At 49.6% G+C, this 20,770-nt stretch overlaps 2 protein-coding genes across 6 annotated transcripts in view; both read left to right on the top strand.

Annotated features, from left to right (window-relative positions):
- STAT5B (signal transducer and activator of transcription 5B) overlaps positions 1-9,168 on the top strand; it is a 58,493-nt gene extending 49,325 nt beyond the window's left edge. For 4 of the 5 annotated variants that reach the window (XM_045526571.1, XM_045526569.1, XM_045526570.1 and 1 more), the window contains 7 exons: positions 1,152-1,358; positions 2,532-2,626; positions 2,717-2,847; positions 3,704-3,874; positions 8,026-8,077; positions 8,361-8,465; positions 8,919-9,168. In XM_045526571.1, coding sequence (XP_045382527.1) covers positions 1,152-1,358; positions 2,532-2,626; positions 2,717-2,847; positions 3,704-3,874; positions 8,026-8,077; positions 8,361-8,465; positions 8,919-9,045 — 888 coding nt within the window. In that variant the 3' untranslated portion in view covers positions 9,046-9,168. Of the gene's footprint in view, positions 1-1,151; positions 1,359-2,531; positions 2,627-2,716; positions 2,848-3,703; positions 3,883-8,025; positions 8,078-8,360; positions 8,466-8,918 lie in introns of those variants that run through there. The other variant, XM_045526572.1, reaches the window with a different exon arrangement.
- Positions 9,169-16,219: 7,051 nt separating this feature from the next.
- Positions 16,220-20,567, top strand: GHDC (GH3 domain containing). The gene is made up of 10 exons (XM_045526568.1): positions 16,220-16,308; positions 16,488-16,574; positions 16,756-17,036; positions 17,359-17,480; positions 17,613-18,114; positions 18,508-18,700; positions 18,803-18,874; positions 18,948-19,081; positions 19,437-19,522; positions 19,782-20,567. Exons 3-10 carry the CDS (start codon positions 16,769-16,771, stop codon positions 19,998-20,000), a joined length of 1,596 nt encoding a protein of 531 aa, XP_045382524.1. The 5' UTR covers positions 16,220-16,308; positions 16,488-16,574; positions 16,756-16,768; the 3' UTR covers positions 20,001-20,567.
- The last annotated feature ends 203 nt before the right edge of the window (positions 20,568-20,770 follow it).

Here is a 20,770-nt window from a genome sequence, read left to right as displayed (position 1 = left end):
ACACAAGTGCATTGCAGCATTGTTTATGATAGCTAGAGCTCAGAGGCTATTATATATTAATAGATGCCTGTCTGTGTGGGTCTGTTGAAATTTCTTTATGTGCTGATATGAGATCTCCGAGATACACTATTAAGTGAAAAGAAAGACATGCAGAACCTGTGGATTTTATGCTACCGTTTACGTAAAAAAAGGAAAGGAAAAATTATATGTAATTGCTGGCATGCATAGAATATCTTTGGCAGTATGTACAAGAAACTAGGTTAGATGCCTCTGAGGAAAAGAACTGGGTCTCTGGGAGACAGGGATAGGGAAGTGACTTCTCAGTATACCCATATGTGTTTTTTGGATTTTATATCATGAGAAGGAATCTCCTATTCAAAAAAAAAAATTTTAGAACCATGCACTTGTAGTCCTAGCTACTCCAGAGGCTGAGGTAGGAGGATCATTTGAGCCCAGGAGTTTGAGGCTGCAGTGAGCTATAAGTGTGCCACTGCACTCCATCCAGCCTGAGCAACAGAGCAAGACCGTGTTGCCAAAAAAATCAAAGTAAAATAAATAAAATAAAAAATAAAAATGTCATAATAAAATTTAAAAAGTACTACGGCTGAATGGGATGAAAAGCAGTTTATTAAAAATTCACATTCTAACCTCTTTCTCAATAAAGTTGTCCAACTCGAAATTTCCAGCGTCGCATACCAAGATGTTTCACTTTGAGCTAGAGTTCTTGGCAGGAGTCGAGGGCAAGCATTATTACACTGTGCACACACATACACACATCCTCTCTCTCTGTACCTAAGGAACCAGTGTTAGAGTTCCACATTCCCAAGTGCTTTACCACTAAAGGGCCAGGCCTTGATTATGTTGTGTTTTTGTGGCCATTAGAACGTAGGATTGGACTGTAGGTTCAGCAGCTCGTTTACAAAGCAGCACAGACAGCACGAGCTCACCTTCTAGTTGTGTGTAAAGCAGGTAAGATGGAACCTTCTGCCTGTCACAGAACTGCACGCCCCAAGAAAGTTCGAATTTATTCTCGGGCTCCGCAAGACAAATGTTTATAACTACTTCCAGCCATCGATGTTTTTCTTCTGTGGCTTGAGGGAATAAGTCGTGCAACTGTTTTCTCATAAGATGCTGGCTTTCCTCCCTCTCAGGGCAGGGTGCCATTTGCGGTGCCCGACAAAGTGCTGTGGCCGCAGCTGTGCGAGGCACTCAACATGAAATTCAAGGCCGAAGTGCAGAGCAACCGGGGCCTGACCAAGGAGAACCTCGTGTTCCTGGCGCAGAAACTGTTCAACAGCAGCAGCAGCCACCTCGAGGACTACAACAGCATGTCCGTGTCCTGGTCCCAGTTCAACAGGGTGAGGAGCCCGGGCCCTCAACTGCTGTCAGATCAGTGCTTCTGGCTCCCTCCAGGAGTCTCCCTGCAACGGGTCCTTGTTCTTCCTGTCTCTAATAAAATGTACCCAAAGCGATAGAAGCTTCTGAATAGATGGACAACTTGACAGCTAGTCAGGTCTCATGTACAAAATTACATCTTTGCATATTTTGAGTAAGTTGGGCTCTATGTGCCATTAGTGCATTTTCTCCCTTTATAAAGGAAATAGAGCAAAGCAAACGTCAGTGTCACTCAGGAGAAGCGAGGCTTTTGAGATGACTGGAATCCCGGGGCTGTGTCCCATTCACTCTCTGGTGTTTGCTGATGTATAGTGCCAGGGCAGGCTCCCATGGGACCCTCAGTCCACAAAATGGGGTGCTCGTGAAAGAAACTTCTCCTCCAGCATGTGGTAATTCAGATGTCACAAGTCAAATCTTTTTTTGAGATAGCCAAGTGTTTTAAATGTCCTTAGGTCAGAGAGCTCATGGTCTGAGTCTTTTAAAGAGTTTTGTGTTAACAAGTTGGCCAACAGTTTTGCTGATAGGTTTGATAAGAGAAGCAGGAGGTCTCAATCGTCTAACTTTGCCTTTGCAGTAGGGCTCCTTCCTCCCGATAGAACCAGGTAACTAACCGCATCTTGCTGATGACCGTTGGGAACATCTGTGTGATGGAGCCACACCCATGGCCTTACGATGTGATCTAATCCAGTTCATACTTACAAATCAGCTGGGCATTTTGTTAAAAGGCAGGCTGTGATTCAGCAGGTCCGAGATGGAGCCTGAAAAATTTGCATTTCTCGGAAGCTCCCAGGCGATGCTAAAGCTACTGGTCATAGACCAGACATCAAAAATAGCCAGGGACCAGTCAGCCCAGATCCAGGTGAAAGTGTTTGTGTTAACAGCAAGAGTCCACTGGTTGTTGGAAATGATACTTTGGTATTTTCCCCTCCCTCCCTCTTTTCCTCTCCATTTCTGTGTTTGGCTGTAGGGCCATTAGGTGAAACTCTGGCAGGCATTTATATTTGTGTGCTTCTGACAGTACAATGTTTGTTTTCTGTTCCATTTTTCCAGTTAAAATATGTGCAGATAATATTCCAAGGATTACTCTTACGTTCTTGTGTTCATCATTTTTTTATCTCCATTGTATCTCCAACCAGGAGAATTTACCAGGACGGAATTACACTTTCTGGCAGTGGTTTGACGGTGTGATGGAAGTGTTAAAAAAACATCTCAAGCCTCATTGGAACGATGGGTGAGAATTGTCATTTCCCAATCTAGGATGAAGGTCATCTTTCTGGCATTGATACGTCGTCACACTCTGCTTCTGTCCTTTGTGATTCAGGGCCATTCTGGGGTTCGTGAACAAGCAACAGGCCCACGACCTGCTCATTAACAAGCCAGATGGGACCTTCCTGCTGAGATTCAGTGATTCGGAAATTGGTGGCATCACCATTGCGTGGAAGTTTGATTCTCGTGGGTGCCCATCCCTTTTTTTTAAGACAAAGCTTGGCTTTGTGTCCAAAGTTAGCCGCTTTTGTTGCAAAATTACTTTAGCAGACAATTTATTGAGTACTTATTTGTTGGGGACAGTACCAATTATGGGAGACACAAATGTATAACCATGACATAGCTGCTCATAATACAGCAGCCTGTGAAAAGTATTCTGATAGGAAGCACAGTTACTAATTTTGGGAAACGTGAAAGTATAGCCATGACATGGGTACCTGTGATACAGCAGTTGGTGCGGAGCTCAGTCGCCCCCCTTTTGAAATGTTGGCCTCATTACCACTCAGCCTGGAGTTTATTTCAGTGAAGAACTACTTTGATGATTTTGAGTACTTTGAGTAGTAATAATATGCTATTTCAGTCATTCCTTTATCCTAATTGACATAAGGGTGTCTCCATTGACCATTTCCATCCAAGAATGTGAGTTCTTCCCTCTGCCAATAAGAGTAGCTTGCTAGTTTGTTTTTTGTGACATAAAGATTTTGATATGCTTTCTCTGGCTATGGGCTTGCTTCCCAGCTCTCTTACATACCTTTATATGGGAAACCAGGGGTTGGGGTCTATAGGAACTGTTTCTTCTAGTGGGGGACAAACTCCTGCTTGAACTCGAAATTCCCTGAGGTCACTGGGTCTCTAGGGAAGTGAGGTACGTGTTACCTGCTTATACACCCAGGGCTTTTAAAAATTACTTTGTCTATAACCCGTGGTAATTTTAAAATGGAGACTCCTATTGGGGCAATTTTAATGGTGCGCTTGAATTTGTAGTATATTTGGGCTTTAGGAAATCATGTTTAGAATGGGATTGTTCTGTTTATTGATCCAGAGGAGAGGATGTTTTGGAATCTGATGCCTTTCACCACCAGAGACTTCTCCATCCGGTCCCTGGCCGACCGCCTGGGGGACTTGAATTACCTTATCTATGTGTTTCCCGATCGGCCCAAAGATGACGTGTACTCCAAATACTACACGCCCGTGCCCTGCGAACCTGCCACCGGTAACAATGTTCGCATTCTGATTTGATTTCATTGCGATCTGGGGTTTATTCATGTGTGTGTGTGTGTGTGTGTGTGTGTGTAAGAGAGAGAGAGAGAGATCGATCTCTCTTGCATGAGAACCTACACACTGAGCACCCAGTTCCTGCTGCCTGAGCTTTCTCCAGGGCAGACATAAACCTGTATTCCTTAGTCGTACCAAAAACACATCTGCCACTAATCCCAAATATCAAATCGAAGGAAACAAATGCTTTTTTTTTTTTTTTTGAGACAGAGTCTCACTTTGTTGCCCAGGCTAGAGTGAGTGCCGTGGTGTCAGCCTAGCTCACAGCAACCTCAAACTCCTGGGCTTAAGCGATCCTACTGCCTCAGCCTCCCGAGTAGCTGGGACTACAGGCATGCGCCACCATGCCCGGCTAATTTTTTCTATATATATTTTTAGTTGGCCAGATAATTTTTATTTCTATTTTTAGTAGAGACGGGGTCTCGCTCAGGCTGGTCTCGAACTCCTGACCTCGAGTGATCCACCCGCCTCGGCCTCCCAGAGGGCTAGGATTACAGACGTGAGCCACCGCACCCGGCCACAAATTGCTTTTAATACAAGGTTAGACCAAACAAAATTAGGAAGGCAGAATTTTGTTTTTCAAAACACAGATAGTTTTATGGCTTTGCCTAGAAGTATTATGTATTTATTGTAAAATTTGAGAAAACACATCACAGCATGTAAAAGAAAGCAGACATCACATCCCACATCTGCCTTGTAGAGATGAACCTTTGTAAACAATTACTCTTCCACTCCCTAGAGATACGGGTCCTTCCTTCATCCCGTCACCCGGTGCCTATTGAGTGCTTCCTGTGTGGAGGTTACAATGTATCTATTTAGCAATAGATGCTCTGAAGAAAAAGCAAGGTAGAGGGATAGAGAAGTGTCAGGGAGAAGGATGGAGGTAGCATCTCATGAGGAAGTGATGAAGCTGGTCCTACTACGATCTAGAGGAAAACCATTCTAGGCCAAGGGGTCTGGGGTGGGAGTGAGTTTTGAGAGTCTGAAAAGCCTCAGGAGGGCCCGAGAAGCTCGAGCTGTTGAGCAGAGAAGGAAGTCGCAGGAGCCGAGGTCGGAGCATGGCAGGGCGTGGAGTCCACAGTGACAGGTTGGGCTTTGCATCATGCCGTACATAGTCTTTTGTGACCTGATTCTTTTTTTCCACTTAAAAATATATCCTAGACAGAGTTACAGCTCAGTAATGCAGTCTTCCAACATCACTTTGACAGTCGCATAGAATCCCATGGTATGGCCATTCCATGACGTGTTCCATGTTGGTTATTTAAGATACTTACAACTTAAGTTATTCACATGTTTTATTAGGATTAATGTTGAGATAATCTGGTAACCGGCATCTTGTTCAACTGTTTCCTTGAGATAAATTCCTAAAGTAGAATTTGTGTCAAAGGGTACATACTATTTAAGCTTTTTGACACATCCTTCCAGAGTTGCCCTCCAGAAAGCAGAATCCCTTTTCAAGCCACACATTAGGGAATCTCCTTCTCCATCCTCCTGCCAAGCCGAGGTTCCAGTCATTGCTTTCATGTCTGCCAGTTTGATTGGCATAAAAATGGTACCTTATTGGTCTGACTCTTATTTCTTTGATTCTAGGTAAGGCTAAACATCTTTTCGTATGATAATAACAATAATAATAAATAGAATAATAATAATACCAGTTAACATGTGTTGAATGCCTACTGTGTGCCAGGTACTTTTCTGAGCACTTTTCATACAGTATCTCATTTAATCTTCAAAATTGCTCTCTGAAGTCAGTACTATTATTATTCCCATTTGACAGATGAGGAAACTGAGGCACTGAGAAGTAAAATAATTTGCCAAAGGTCAGACATCTAGGGAAGTGGCCAGGCCAGATTTGAATTCAGTCTAGCTCCAGACCCTATATTTTTTAACCACATTATTGGCCGTTTGTATTTTTTCTGTGAAGTGCATGTTCATGTTCCTTGCTCATTTTTCTTTTGGAGTTACTTTTTTCTTAATGATGTGTGTTTTTCCTATAGTAAATATATTAACCTTTTATTACATATAGCAAATGTTTTTCTCAGTGTGTTATTGTTCTTTTAACACTTACACTTGGCCGGGTGCGGTGGCTCACGCCTGTAATCCTAGCTCTGGGAGGCCGAGGCGGGTGGATCGCTCGAGGTCAGGAGTTCGAGACCAGCCTGAGCAAGAGTGAGACCCCGTCTCTACTAAAAATAGAAAGAAATTATCTGGCCAACTAAAAATATATATACAAAAAAATTAGCCGGGCATGGTGGCTCATGCCTGTAGTCCCAGCTACTGGGGAGGCTGAGGCAGTAGGATCGCTTAAGCCCAGGAGTCTGAGGTTGCTGTGAGCTAGGCTGATGCCACGGCACTCACTCTAGCCCGGGCAACAAAGTGAGACTCTGTCTCACAAAAAAAAAAAAAAAAAACACTTACGCTTTATTTTGCTGAAGTGCAAAGACCTATAATTTCTATAGAATTCCAGTCTGTCAAGCTTTTCCCTTTATAGACTCATTCCTTCTCATCCTAAGATGATGGTTTCCAGGTGGGAAAATAGGCCAAAATGTGCTTAAATTTATGTGGTATTTTGGATTATCCATATCACTGCTTCTTTTTGTTAGCACAGCTAATCTAGATTTTAAAATCCTATTTCTTACAGCATTTCTTTGGTTTTCAGCTAATCTATAAAATTCTCTGTAGACTGTTCAGCACAAAATGCATGAGGTGTTACAAAAAGGTAGCTCCTGACACTTGAAGCCCCAGAAGCAAGTTAGGATGTCAAGCAATTTGTGAACCTTGTAGCATTTCACTCTCGGGCTGTTTATGACCCTGCAGATCATAGTGTGACCTTCTTTGTCTGGTATAAAGTTATACTTCCACACTCACATACCTGGGAAACAAGACGTCATTTGCTTATGTCAAATTCTTGTATTCTTATTACCTAGTTAACTGGATTCCCACACTCAGTCTTCTAGAAAGGCAACTGGTTGAGCAGATCACATTTGGATTAATCCGTAGTCCGCGGTCCCCCAGTGAGGATTCCATGGAGCGTGAGGGACACAACCTCAGCATCCAGGCACAGACGACACTCACTAGGACAAGTGGCCACCAGATTACCCCCAAATGCAGAAACCCCAGGGCACGAAGAAACATGCAGGTGCTGGAAAAAGTGACATTTCCTTTCCCGAAAGAGCAGACATTCAGAGTTAGAGTGACCCCGGCACCATCATGTCAAATCAACTCCTCTGTAAGGCTTGGATTTTTCTGTACGACCCCGGCAAGTGTTTGTACACTCCCCGCTTGAAAACCTACAGTGATAAGGAAATAATTTCATCCCAAGACAGCCCGTTTCTTTTTTGGGCAGTTCTGCTTGTGATAACAATCTTGTGTCCTCTCGTGCCCTCCCAGCGCAGGTCCTAATTTTGTCCCTGGGGTCAGATGGAGCAAATCCTCTCCCTCTGCTGCATCTTCTACTTTAAGGTTTTAAATATAATTTTTCTTTCTAGAATTACTACGCAGTGAATGCTTGAGTTAGATTTGTATTGAAGTACTTATCTTCTGTGATTTGAAGAATTTATTAAAACATACAAGCCGACTTGGAAGATATCTTGACTTTCAGTTTTAGTGTTGAGCTTCTCTACCAGGTCTTCCTAACAGATGGAAATATTAAGTGTTTATATCATGTCCTAAGATGAGATTGTGTGGTTGTGGCCAGGCGCAGTGGCTCACGCCTGTAATCCTAGTACTTTGGGAGGCTGAGGCGGGAGGATCACTTGAAGTCAGGAGTTCAAGACCAGCCTGAGCAAGAGCGAGACCCCATCTCTACTAAAAATAAAAAAACTTAGCTGGCATGGTGGTACGTGCCTGTAGTCCCAGCTACTCAGGAGGCTGAGGCAAGAGGATCGCTGAGCCCAGGAGTTTGAGGTTGCTGTGAGCTAGGCACTCTAGCCCAGGCAACAGTGCGATGCTGTCTCAAAAAAAAAAAAAGTAAAAAAAAAAAATTATGTGGATGTGTTCTGCCCTAAGAAAAGGTATGATTCTTAAGGGAGATCGCATTTTTATTTCATTTGAGAACTTTGGTTCTCACCGCTGTTCTCCCCTTGGCAGCTAAAGCGGTTGACGGATACGTGAAGCCACAGATCAAGCAAGTGGTCCCTGAGTAAGTGTCCAGGGCCCGGCTCTGGCTCTCCTCCCGCCTGTCTCCTCCCCAGTCACTGCCGTCCCTCCTGTTCCTGGGCCCCCACATTCCGTACCCCATCCCCCGGGGAAAGCTGACTCGGCCCAGGGGAGGGACCTGGGCTTGGCTATGCTGTGGCCAGTACCCAGGGCCCAGTCCTGCAGCCAGAGCCCCAGGCCTGAGAAAGACATAAAGATGTCCCCCAAGCCCCTCCCCAAGTTGGGCTTCCCTGGCGACTGAGGCTCTGTCCTGCTTCCTCCTGCAGGTTTGTGAACGTGTCTGCGGACGCCGGGGCCAGCACCACATACATGGACCAGGCGCCCTCCCCATCTGTGTGCCCCCAGGCTCACTATAACATGTACCCACAGAAGTAGGTGGTGTTCTTAGGGGGGGCCCTCGCCCCAGGCTGGCCCCCTGCAGGGCTGGTGGGCAAAGGAACCCAGAGCTCCTCTAGGTCTGAGGCCGCCCAGCCTAGGCTCCGGCTCTAGCGTGGGAGGGAGAGATTCGACCAGAAGATTTTGGTAGCTTAGAGTGGGGTTGGGCAAATGCCATCTCTGAAAATGGAGATTTTTCTTGCTCTGTGTAAGGACTGAATGGGGTTTCCATGTGTCTGGATGGGCAGTGTCAGAGGCCACGGGGGTGAGTGTTCTAGTCTGAGTCTCTCTGGAAAGCCAGCAAGCAAAGCGTTCAGACCAGTGGTTCTCCTCCCGTGAGGCCCCACGCCGGGCACGACAGGCTATCATAGGCCGCCCCCCCTGGTGGGCTGTGGGCTTGGGGTGGTCTCCAACAACCTTTCTCTCATCTCCGTTCTTTCCCTCCCAAGCCCTGACTCAGTCCTGGAGACCGATGGGGACTTCGATCTGGAAGACACGATGGACGTGGCGCGGCGCGTGGAGGAGCTCCTCGGCCGCCCGATGGACAGTCAGTGGATCCCTCACGCACAGTCGTGACCCCTCGGCCTCGCCATCTTCAGCTTCTTCGTCCGTGCCAGAGGAGTCACTCTTGTGGATGTTCTAATTCCATGAATCGCTTCTCTTTGGAAACAATACTCATAATGTGAAGTGTTATTACTAGTTGTGACTTTAGTGTTTCTGTGCATGGTGGCAGCAGTGAAGGGAGCGTGAGTGTGTGCGTGTGTGCATGTGTGTGTGTTTGCACGTTGTGGTGTCCCTCCCTCTTGCTGACCTGAGTTCAGCGGGGGCCACGAACCGAGGCTGTGCTTATTTTTACCATGTGCAAAAAGGCAGTTAGTTCCATGAAACCTGGAACTTGGCCAGGCGTCTTAGGGGTGGCTGAACTTTGACTTGTGACTGTTCAAGTAAGAGAAGGACAAAGGGAGGAGAGAGCCCCCCTCCCTAGTAAGTCTCCATCGCCCTGTCTGCCAAGCACGTGATACATAACCGTGATCGTGTCTGCTTTTCTTCTGAAATGTAGGAAACTGCCTTTTGACAGAGAAAGCCAGTCCTCCTTCCATCCCTCCCGCCGCCCCTCTGCTCTTGGACAGGGAGGGAAAGAGGGGCAGCTTACAAAGGTTGCCGGGGCAAGGAAGTCACAAGTTTCCAGATGGGGGCTGGCTTTTTACATATCACTCAACCCATCTTAACATTCTCTCTTGGTCCTCCCGTCCCCTCCTCTCCCTGCCCCTGGAATTGCCACTCAGCTCCTCCGTGTGTACACATGCGGACACATTTGGCAAAATAGAGGAAGGAAAAGAGGGTCACATACCTGAGAGCTTACAGTGTTGATGTGCTTTGTGTTTGGCCAGAGTGGAGTGCCCAACCCTGACTTGCTTGCGCCGAGCATGTCGCCTTGTTACCCAGGGAGCTGCGCACCCTCCCTCTGAGCCGACACAACCCGGGGCTTTCTCAAGGCTTATTGATAATGGCTTTTTGCAAATGTCAAATAGTGTTTTTGTTTCTAAATTGGATCCTTTTTGTTTTTCCATTCCCACCCTAATTTGGCATCAAGATTCTGTCTTCCTGCATCCGTGCAGGGTCGTTCATACCCAGGTCCCCTCATTTCCCGTCACTGTCCACATGCGATGTTTTGAGGAGCAGGTGGCAGGAATGTGGTCTGAACAGGGGCCGGCTCGTCCAGCAGGGGCTCACCCTCCTGGCAAGTGCTGGGTGTCAGGCCCCCATAATGTGGGGAAGGCGGTCAGCGGGTCTGCTGGGAGAGCCGATGAACTATAAAAACAAGACAGCAAAGCCTCAGCGTCATTTTGTTCCACAGTTTCTTCTGTAGCTTTACCCCACAAGGAAGGAATGGCTATCTCCCGCGGGTGGGGGTGGTGAGCAGGTGTAGCTTACAGACGAGGCCTACAAGGCCACCTCCGGTCCCCCCTCTCCAAAGAAGGGCATGACCACACCCAGGAGAGGATGGCCCTAAAAAGCTTATTTTTATACATGTGAGTAAATAGATATTTTTTTTACAAAAATAACTTCTGAATTTATCAGTGTTTTTGCTGTTAAAGGAAAATATTCCTCTGTAGTAAATTATTTATTGGAAGATGACTTTTTAAAAGCTGCTGTTTGCCTTGGCTTGGTTTCATACACTGATTTATTTTTCTATGCCAGGCAGTAGAATCTCTCTGCCTCTGAGGAGCAGGCGAGCCTTCCACGGATACCAGCACTGATGCAGGAGGCTGCTAGGCTCCCTCCCCCGCCACCCCGCAAGAGTTGATGAAAATTCCTACCACGGGGATAGGGTGTGTGAGGGAATGGGGTGCTAAGGGAAGCCTGGGTACCTGGAGACCCAGGCTCAAAGAGCCCTCCCTGCTGGTCACTCAGAGATGCTTCACCAGCACCTGCCTCTGAGGTCACCCTCTTTGTTCCAGCAACCCTGAGGCGGAAGGGAGAGCGCTTTGGAGAGGGGGTTGACACAATTTCAGGTTGGGATGGACCCAGCCCGGGGCCTGCTGAGGGGAGAGCAGTGTGGCCGTGCCTGGCTGCTCGAAGCTAACTTCACAGTGGACATTGGGTTGGGCGTGGGGTTCCCCTGCTGGTACAGTGGCCAAGCTGTCCTCAGTTCTACTGAGACTGTGCCAAGAGATGGGGGAGATTTGCGACTGAGAGGTGCGCTCACTGTCTGCGTTCTATCTTCTCTCTTCTCCCTGTTCCCGCAAACCACAAGAAGGGGCCATGGCGAGTCTAGACCCGCTCAGCCTCTCACCTGCTCCCAGACACACACGCGCCCCCTCAAATGTTTCAGCTCAGTGTGTGGTATGTGCAGGGTTTTGTAGGGGGTGGGGGGAGACTAGAAGCAAATATAACTTAAAATGAAAGTATACTTTTTATAATTTTTCTTTTTAAAACTCTGTGAAATTATTTCAGATACATATTTTAGTGTCGAGGCAGATTAGTTATATAGCCACCCAAAAAGTATTATGTACAATTTGGGGCAGTCACAAAATTGTGTATTTTATGTTACAATAAAGGCTTCCTCTGAAGGGACAATGTTGAGTCTGTTTTTATTTTTTTTTTTTTTCATCACATGCTGAGGGAGGGTGGCTTCGATAGGGGAAAGTTTCCAGTCATCGATGTGACCCTGAAAAAGGGAACTAGTTGGAAGTTGGCTGTTTCGTTAGCTTTGATGTCAGATGGGGGCGTTTCATGCCTTCCCGCTCAGGTCATGTTTTGAACATTAGAACGATAGTCTTCATCTTCTAGCCTCCTGACCTCTGAAAGCTCGTCCTTAAAATTCAGCACATTTAGAATATATCCCTGAACCAGGCATTGTGTGTGGGATGAGAAATGGTTCCTGCCCTTAAGAGGGTCCCAGCTGGACAAAGGCAGCTGACACAGCTGATTATGATAGGAAACTGGCTCACGCTGCAAGAAAGGCATCCTAGGTCATGATACAAAAGAACGTAGAGGAAGAACACAGGACTGCTCCCGCTGGTTCTTAAAGAACAAATAGGCGCTAAGAAAGGAAACGGCATTCAGCTAGAGGCCTAGACAGCCAAGGCCTAGAGACAGAGGGTAGTATGATGTGGCTGGAGTGCTTTGTGGTTCTCAAACATCAGTGTGCGTCAGAACCTCCCAGTGGAATCTCCTTGTCAAAGTGCAAGTTACTGGGCCCCACCCTGGAGTTTCTGAGTCAGTGGGTCTGGGGCAGAGCCCAGGAATTTGCATGTGTAACAAGTTCCCAGGTGATGCTAGTCTAGGGACCACACTTTGAGAAGGGCTCTGGTAGGTGGTGAAGCTGGAAAGCAGACGGGAGAGACCACAGGGGCCCAGGCTGCAGAACAGAGAGCTCCAAATCTTTCCTGAAAGGAACTGACTTTATTTACAAGAGAAGTTCAAGCTTAAGGATGCGCACAAAAACAGTGGAGGTTGTGTGAAAGGAAATTGGGAGGAAAATGAGAGCTTCATTGGAGATAGAGGTTAAACTGGGCCTGCCAGTTTGCCGGAGAGAAGGGAGAAAGAGACAGCTGGGAGGAGCCCTCTTGGGGTCAAAACTAAGCTCAAATGCTTGACACATCCTTTCAAAGGAGCCTGAATTTGGTTGGATCAGTTTGTGGGGTAATTTATGCTCTAGGGCATTGTCAAAAAGCATGGAGCAATCAGCTAACAATTAGTGAGCTTGACAGCTGGATGTGGTCAAGAACAGAGACAATGAAAGAGAGCCCCTGAAGCCCCTGTCACCTAGGATAACTGTGAGTATACTCAAGGCTGCAACTCCCCTGAAGAACATCTTCCCAAGAAAGAGGCTTCACACTGTGTCTGGGGAGTAGGGGTAGAGGGTAGATAGAGTCACTGGAATAATTCAACCACTCACTGAACAAGTAAACCAAATAACAATAACAAGCCTGAGAGCTGGAGTGGGGGAAAGAGGCAGTACCCAAACTTGCTATTATACAATATGTTATTTTAAATGTCCAGAATTTATCAACAAGTTATAAGACATGCAAAGAAGTGGTGAAGTATGACCCATACACTGGGAAATAAAAGCAGGCAACCAAGCAACCAGATGTTGCATTTAACAGGCAAAGAGTTCAAAGTAGCCATTATAAATATGTTCAAAAAACTTTTTGTTTTAATATATAAAATTAAAAAAAAAAAATTTGAGACAGAGTCTCGCTGTGTTGCCCGGGCTAGAGTGAGTGCCGTGGCGTCAGCCTAGCTCACAGCAACCTCAAACTCCTGGGCTTAAGTGATCCTACTGCCTCAGCCTCCCCAGTAGCTGGGACTACAGGCATGTGCCACCATGCCCAGCTAATTTTTTTCTATATATATATTTTAGTTGGCCAGATAATTTCTTTCTATTTTTAGTAGAGACAGGGTCTCGCTCTTGCTCAGGCTGATCTTGAACTCCTGACCTCGAGGGATCCACCTGCCTCGGCCTCCCAAAGTGCTAGGATTACAGGCGTGAGCCACCGCGCCCGGCCCTATAAATATGTTCAAAGAACTAAGGAAACCATGATTAAAGAAATAAAAGAAGGTATGGTGACAATGTCACATCAAATGGCTATCAATAAAGAGATAGAAATTATTAAAAAAGAATCAAATGAAAATTCTGGAGTTGAAAACTACAATAACTGAAATGAAAAACTGACCAGAGGGTCTGAATAGATTTGAAAAGGCAGAAGAATTAGCAAACTTGAAGACAAATTGATAGGGGTTATGCAATTTTAAGAACACAGAGAGACCAGTTGCAGTGGCTCACGCCTGTAATCCTAGCACTCTGGGAAGCCCAGGCGGGAGGATCGCTCGAAGTCAGGAGTTCGAGACCAGTCTTAGCAAGACCAAGACCCCATCTCTACTAAAAATAGAAAGAAATTATCTGGACAACTAAAAATATATAGAAAAAAATTAGCCAGGCATGGTGGCACATGCCTGTAGTCCCAGCTACTCGGGAGGCTGAGGCAGAAGGATTGCTTGAGCCCAGGAGTTTGAGGTTGCTGTGAGCTAGGCTGACACCATGGCACTCTAGCCAGGGTGACAGAGTGAGACTCTGCCTCAAAAAAAAAAAAAAAAAAGGTTATCCAGTTCCCCATACGACTCACTGCAGGCTGTTTTAACCTCTCTGGAGGGAAAGGTATTTATTTACATGAGTGAAATTCAGTGCCTGCTTCAGGACTTTCTTGGTTTCAAATAACAAATAGCACCTCTATCGAGGATGCAGGGAGCTATGATCACACATTGCACTGCAGCCTGGGTGACAGGGTGAGACCCTCGCTCTAAAAAGAAAAAAAAGGCACCTTTAAGACATAATGAGCAGCATGAAATATCTGTTATGGCTTGAAGGCCTCAGGAAGTAAATCAGTATCGGTAAAAGGTAAAAGCGAGAGGATGCTGCAGCTGAGCACCATCGCAGGAGTCTGGGATGTCCATCAACTTCACATAGTCCTGTCTGTCCTTGATGTCCTGTTGCCTTGCAACAAGTCCATTAACTGGTAATAATTGTTTACCGGTTTATTTTAAAGGATATTACAAAGGGTACAGATGAAGAGAAGCACGGGGAGAGGCATAGGGGAAGGGGTGTGGAGCTGCCCTCCTTGGGCACACCAGCCCCCAGGAATCTCCACCACGTGTTCAGCTACCCGGAAGCTGAAATGGAGTCCTTGTGCCCTGCTGGCGGGCATGTAAGCTGGTGTAGCTGCTGTAAAAACATGATGGTTTCTCAACAAATTAAACATAGAATTACCATCTTTAATTCCACTTCTGGGCATATACACAAAAGAATTGAAAGCAGGGACTCAAATACACGTTTGTACGCCCATGTTCATAGCAGCATTATTCACAATAGCCAAAAGGTAGAAACAACTCAAGTATCCATTGATGGATAAATGAATAAACAAAATGTGATATATGTATAATGGTATATTATTCAGCCTTAAAGAGGAAGGAAATTCTGAAACATGCTAAAATATGCATGAACCTTGAACACGTCATGCTAAGTGAAAGAAGTCAGGTACAAAAGACCACATGCTATATGATTCCCTTTCTATGAAACGTCTAGGATAGGCAAATCTATAGAGACAGGAAGTAGATTTGAGGTTGCTCAGAGGTTGGGCAGGTGTTCGTAGGTGATACTGAAAGGGAATTGGGTTTGTTTTTGAAGTGATGAGAAGGTTATAAAATTGGCTGTGGTGTTGGTTGCATGTATCTGGGGATATACTAGAAGACGCTGAATTGTACACTACATGGGTGATTTGTATGGTGTGTGAATTATCTCTAATAAAGGTGTTATTAAAAAAAAGAGCAAATGCAAGATCTCAGCAAGAAAAAAAAAGTGAAAGTGGTGAAAGTGAGGTGAGTTAGCCAGAGAGTGCGAGCAGATCTATTTAAAGAAGCTCAGCTGTGCAGAGAAAAGAGGTGGTGAGGGGTAGAGGGAAGGGTTTTAGTGCTTTGAGGGCTTAGGTCCAGAGCACAGGTGGAAGGAGGCTTAACAAGGCAGCAGAGGAACCTCCTCCCACAGCACAGCTTCTCGAACTTTACTGTGGGAGGGTAGGAGTCTCACTTTGGCAAGCACCTGGCTCCAAGTTGCAAAACTACTTCCCATCATAAAGATATGAGAAGTTTGTGATTTTTCCTTGGGATAAACTAACCCAGATGGTCACCCCAAGTACCAGGTAAAGTTAGGCTGAAGTATATGTGGCAGTAGTGCTGTCAAGTCCTCTTACTTGAGCATGGGTTATTGTTTATCTTGAAAACATGATTGTAATAGGCTGTATGTGGTTGGCTATATACAGGGTGAGATTTCTTTCTGTCTTTGCAGTTTCTTAGCAGATGTGCAGTATTGCATTCTGGTTTAATGCGTATTCAATAATAAAATTGTTTTCTTTCTCCACTACCTTTGTGAAGAGGATTTCTGGGTAGGGAAAAGATTTGGGTTTTTAATAGTTCTCAAGCTTGAACCTGCCGCAGGATGGAGTGTGCTGCACTCCGGTTCAAGCGGCTCACCAGTGCTCTTTCCATGCTCAACTTTCTCTCCCTCCACCTGCGCGAGTTTGAGGACCATGCTACCCTGGCCCTAACTCCCCATCTGCCATCCTGGGCCAGCACCCAGCACGCTGTTCCCCTAGGTGACCTGCCCCTTTAAGAGCACCCCCACTTCAGCTCCTCCTTCGGGCTGGTGACCGGATTTCCCCATTGTGGCCCAGCCCTTTAAAGCCACCAGCTGTTTTTCTGGCCAATGTGTGCTGAGACCCGAGGCAGGGACACCGAGGGGCCCTGGTGCTGGGAGTAGGCAGAAGTGGGCTGTGACAGGTGCATGTGGGCATGGACCCACTGTCCAGGGCTCAGGAGGGACACAGCTGGGACAGGGTGGATCCCCAGAGAAAGCAAAGCCACTCAGGAGTGGGCAAGGGATGTTCAGCAGCCACTATGTGCCAGGCCCTGTGCCCAGGCCTTTCCACGCCTTCTGAGGGGGTTATTCGTGTTCCCAGTTTGCAGGCGAGACAGAGCACAGCGCAGCCACTGAATTACTCAGGGCCCCACAGCTCACAAGCAGCAGAGGCAGGATCTGAACTCAGGTCAGTGGGACTCAAAAGCCTCCATGGTCTCTCCTCTGTATCACCTGCCAACAGTGTCCTGCCTTCTTCCCAAACTTCATTTTTCCTCGGTTTTCCAGTGTGCAGCAGAGTGCGGGGGAAGGACTGGGTCATCCCCTCACCGCCCCCCACCCCCCACACTCTGGTTCCTTTTTCCTCCCAGGAGCTGCCTGGGGATGCTGCTGTGGCCACTCCTCCTGCTCCTGCTGCTGCTGCTGCTGCCATTGGCCTTGCTCCGGCAGCAGCGGTCCCAGCATGCCAGGTGGGCCTGGCTTGCCAGCCTCCAGCACCAGGTGGCATGGGGTGCCCTGGGCTGGGCAGCCGCCTGGCAGCGGCGGAAGCTGGAGCAGAGCACGCTGCACGTGGGCCAGAGCCAGCAGCAGGCCCTGAGGTGGTGTCTGCAGGGAGCCCAGGGTCCCCGCAGTCCCCGCAGGGGGAGCACAGGTTTGTTTTGGGGTCTGGGAAGGTGACCCAAAGAAAAACCCCACAAGACATCAGATTCCAAGATGTGAATTTCCCCTTCCTGCCTCCCACCTGCCCCACCCTCCCCCCCCCCACTGCCAACACAGAGTGGCCTGACCCGGAGACCCCCTCCAGCCTGGGACTGGCTCTCTTGTTCCAGAGGAATTTTCCCATCCGGGGCCCTCGGAGCCCCTCCCCCGCAGGCCTATGTCAGGTTCCTCCCTCAAGGGTCTCACCCATCTTGCTTGAAACTCTTGGGAAACTGTGGCTTCCTGAGGAGTTTCTGGTGTCTTTGGGGCTACAGACACGAGCACCTTCCGGAATCATTTCCCTCTGACCAAAGCCAGCCAGGCCCAAGAGGAGGACAGTGGCAGGCAGGTCCCACCCGCTACCTCACCCCAGTACCCGGGGGAGGCCTCTCTGCAGGTAAGGTGGGACGGCCAGAGCCCAGCCCCACCAGAGACCCCTGCTTGCAACCAACCCCCCCCATCATGGTGGGCAAAGACCCCCCAGACTGGATCTGAGGCCAGATCAACACCCTCTTTTCTCTCCCTCCAGGCCACCTTGCTGGGTCTGGTAGCCCTAAACAAGGCCTACCCCGAAGTGCTGGCTCCAGGAAGCACTGCCTGTGTAACCCTCACATCCCCTTGGCCCAGCCCCCTCCCCTGGCTTGGCCATGCCCTGGGCCGGGTTAGCCCCACTGGAGCCAAGGACCCTGTGGCCCTGCTGCTGGAGGCTCTGAGGTCCCCAGGGCTGAGAACACTGGAGGCAGGGACTGCAGTCGAACTCCTGGATGTCTTCCTGGCCCTGGAGGCCGACGGCGAAGAGCTGGCTGGGGCGATCGCTGCCGGGAACCCAGGAGCACCTCTCCCCGGACGGGCCGCTGAGCTGCGGCAGGCCCTACAGCAGGGACCCCGAGGACTGGCCCTTCGGCTCTGGCCAAAGCTGCAGGTGGTGGTGACTCTGGACGCCGGAGGCCAGGCTGAGGCTGTCGCTGCCCTCGGGGCCTTGTGGTGCCAAGGGCTAGCCTTCTTCTCTCCCGCTTACGCTGCCTCTGGAGGTCAGCAGGACCCAAGAGCAGAGGTGGGGGCGGGGGCAGAGGTCCATAGCGAGTCGTGGATGGAGCCCTACATGATCATCTCACTTAATCCCCCCACACCGTGTACCTGGGGATTAGCAGCTTCCTTTCATAGATGAAGAAACGGAGCCTCAGAGGTTAAGGATCTTGCACAAATTCACACGCAGCAGGGTTTCCTCCAAGGTCCGCTGCCTCCTGAACCACCGCACTCTGCTTCTGCCCAGGATGCAGCGGCTGAGCCTGGGGCAGCCGGACAGCAGGGGGTGCCAGGAAGGCCAGCAACAGGGTCATGTGCTCAAAGGGTTGGGGCCTGGGGGTGGGTCGCAGACAGCAGTAGCCCCACCAGATGCTGAGGAAGCTGTGTGCTCCCTACAGGGGTGGTGGCCCTAAACCTATGGCCAGAGCAGCCCGGTGGGCTCTACCTTCTGCCCCCTGGAGCCCCCTTTACTGAGCTGCTCCCCGTCAAGGAAGGAGCCCAGGAGGAGGCCACCTCCACCCTCCTGCTGGCCGAGGCCCAGGAGGGCAAGGAGTATGAGCTGGTGCTGACTGACCGTGTCAGCCTCTCCAGGTGATCACCTGCCCGGCCCCTGCTACCTCAGGTCCCTGGGACCCTGCTGGGCATGGACTTACGGACCCTTGGGCCCGACCTCACTCCCACTTGCCCCACCAGGTGCCGCCTGGGTGATGTGGTGCGCGTGGTGGGTACCTACAATCAGTGTCCCGTCGTCAGGTTCACCTGCAGGTAGGTGGCCCTGGGGAGCTGAGGGGCCATCCTTGTGTCCCGGGCTTCACTTCCTCCCCTTCCTTCTCCCCAGACTGGGCCAGGCCCTGAGTGTTCGAGGAGAAGATATCGGTGAGGACGTGTTCTCTGAGGCCCTGGGCCGGGCGGTGGGGCAATGGCCGGGGGCCAAGCTGTTGGACCACGGCTGTGTGGAGAGCAGCATTCTGGGTAAGCTTCCCCCCCACCTCCGGCTCCTGCCCCCCATTCCCAGGTTGGCTACCCTCCATCCCATACCTACCCTGCCAGGAGACCTCTCAGAACTAGGAAAGAGAGAAGACTCAGCTTCCCTTGCTGCTCCTAACAAAAGTCCTTCCCCACGTCTAACTCCCATCCCTCCTGCTGCAGCTTCTACCCATTTTCTTTCTTGACCTATTTCACATTTAGGATTAGGCTCCCGGTTCCTCTCTGTTTACCCCACTCCCCACCAAAAAGTTTTTTTCCTCCATGGACGTCAGAGTGGAGAACAGATGGGGCAGAGGCTTTGGAAGCTGCCCTGCTCACCAGAAGTGGGGTTTGTCCACAGATTCCTTCGAGGGCTCTGCTCCCCACTATGAGGTGTTCGTGGAGCTGAGGGGGCTGAGGAATCTGTCAGACGAAAATCGGGACAAGGTAAAAGAGACAGGGACAGGGTCTGAGTGGCTTCTTCACTCTGCACACCCCCAGGGCGCTTCGGAGACAGGGGTGGGACTGGGAGGGCGGGGCTGGGGAGGAGGGGTCCCTGGGGCTCTGGGAAGCAGGGGGTGAGTCCCGCAGACACACACTGGCACACACAAAACTCCTAAACGCACGTACGCCAAGCACAGCGGTGCGCACGTTGCGTGCACGCTCCCGGCCACACACCCGCTTCACTCGGGCGTTCTGTTCCCAGCTGGACCACTGTCTTCAGGAAGTGTCTGCCCGCTACAAGTCCCTGCGGTTCCGGGGCAGCGTGGGCCCTGCCAGAGTCCACCTGGTGGGGAAGGGGGCCTTCAGAGCACTGCGGGCAGCCCTTGCCGCCTACCCCTCGTCCCCCTTCCCTCCTGAGATGCCCCGGGTCCTTCGGCACAGGCAGCTGGCCCAGTTCCTGCAGAGGAGAGTGGTGTCCTGAGCCCAGGCCTGCCCGTGGCCCCAGCTCCCCTCAGAGGCCACCTTGCTCTCTCCTCTGGGGCCTGTCTGGCTGGGGTCTCTGACTCTGTGTCACCTGACATTTACCTATGAGAGCCTCTGGGCCTTAGGGAGGCCTTGGCCTGGGAGGCCAGCCCTGAGGCATGGGCTCAGGGCTTCAGCGGATGCCAGCAGGGCCCTGCCGGGGTCCTCCGTGGCCCCCCATTGGAGGGCACTGCTAGCGTCCCAGCGCACACCCATGGCTCCCTGAGCCCCTCAGCCTGACAGTGCTCTCTGGCCACAGTTTTGTGCTTGGCCAGCACACTGGGCAGGCTGGAAGTGTTGGGGGGTCCCCAGGGGCAACCGTCTGTCAATAAGGAACAGGAGTCGGTGAATAAAGACTTCAGTGTCATTGTCCTTGAGTGGGACAATTCTGAAGAGTTTTCGACATAGTCTCTCAGAGGGTCCCCCACAGGATGGAGTCCGGCTTCTCACTGGGCCTCCGCCTTTCCCTCCCTTCCCTACCCCCTCACTGTGCCCCCTGGGATCAGCTCCCGAATAAACCTCTTGCACCCAGATTCTTGCCTCAGAGTCTGCTTAGGGGAAACCATGCAGCGGTCCCCTTCGCTCTGCTCCGGCCGCAGCCTGGGCTCTCTCCCTGCCCCACTTGGGTATGTGCACACAGCAGCCGTCCTAGGTCAACCCGGCAGACACAGACTCACCTCCTCCTGCCTCCCGCATCCCAAGTGTAACCTAACAGCAGAGGGGCTGTTC

The sequence above is a fragment of the Lemur catta genome, chromosome 15 (genome assembly GCF_020740605.2).
Source record: "Lemur catta isolate mLemCat1 chromosome 15, mLemCat1.pri, whole genome shotgun sequence".
NCBI classification, from domain to species: domain Eukaryota; kingdom Metazoa; phylum Chordata; class Mammalia; order Primates; family Lemuridae; genus Lemur; species Lemur catta.
Note: the sequence above shows the minus strand (reverse complement) of the source record. Positions and strands in the feature narration are given on the sequence as shown.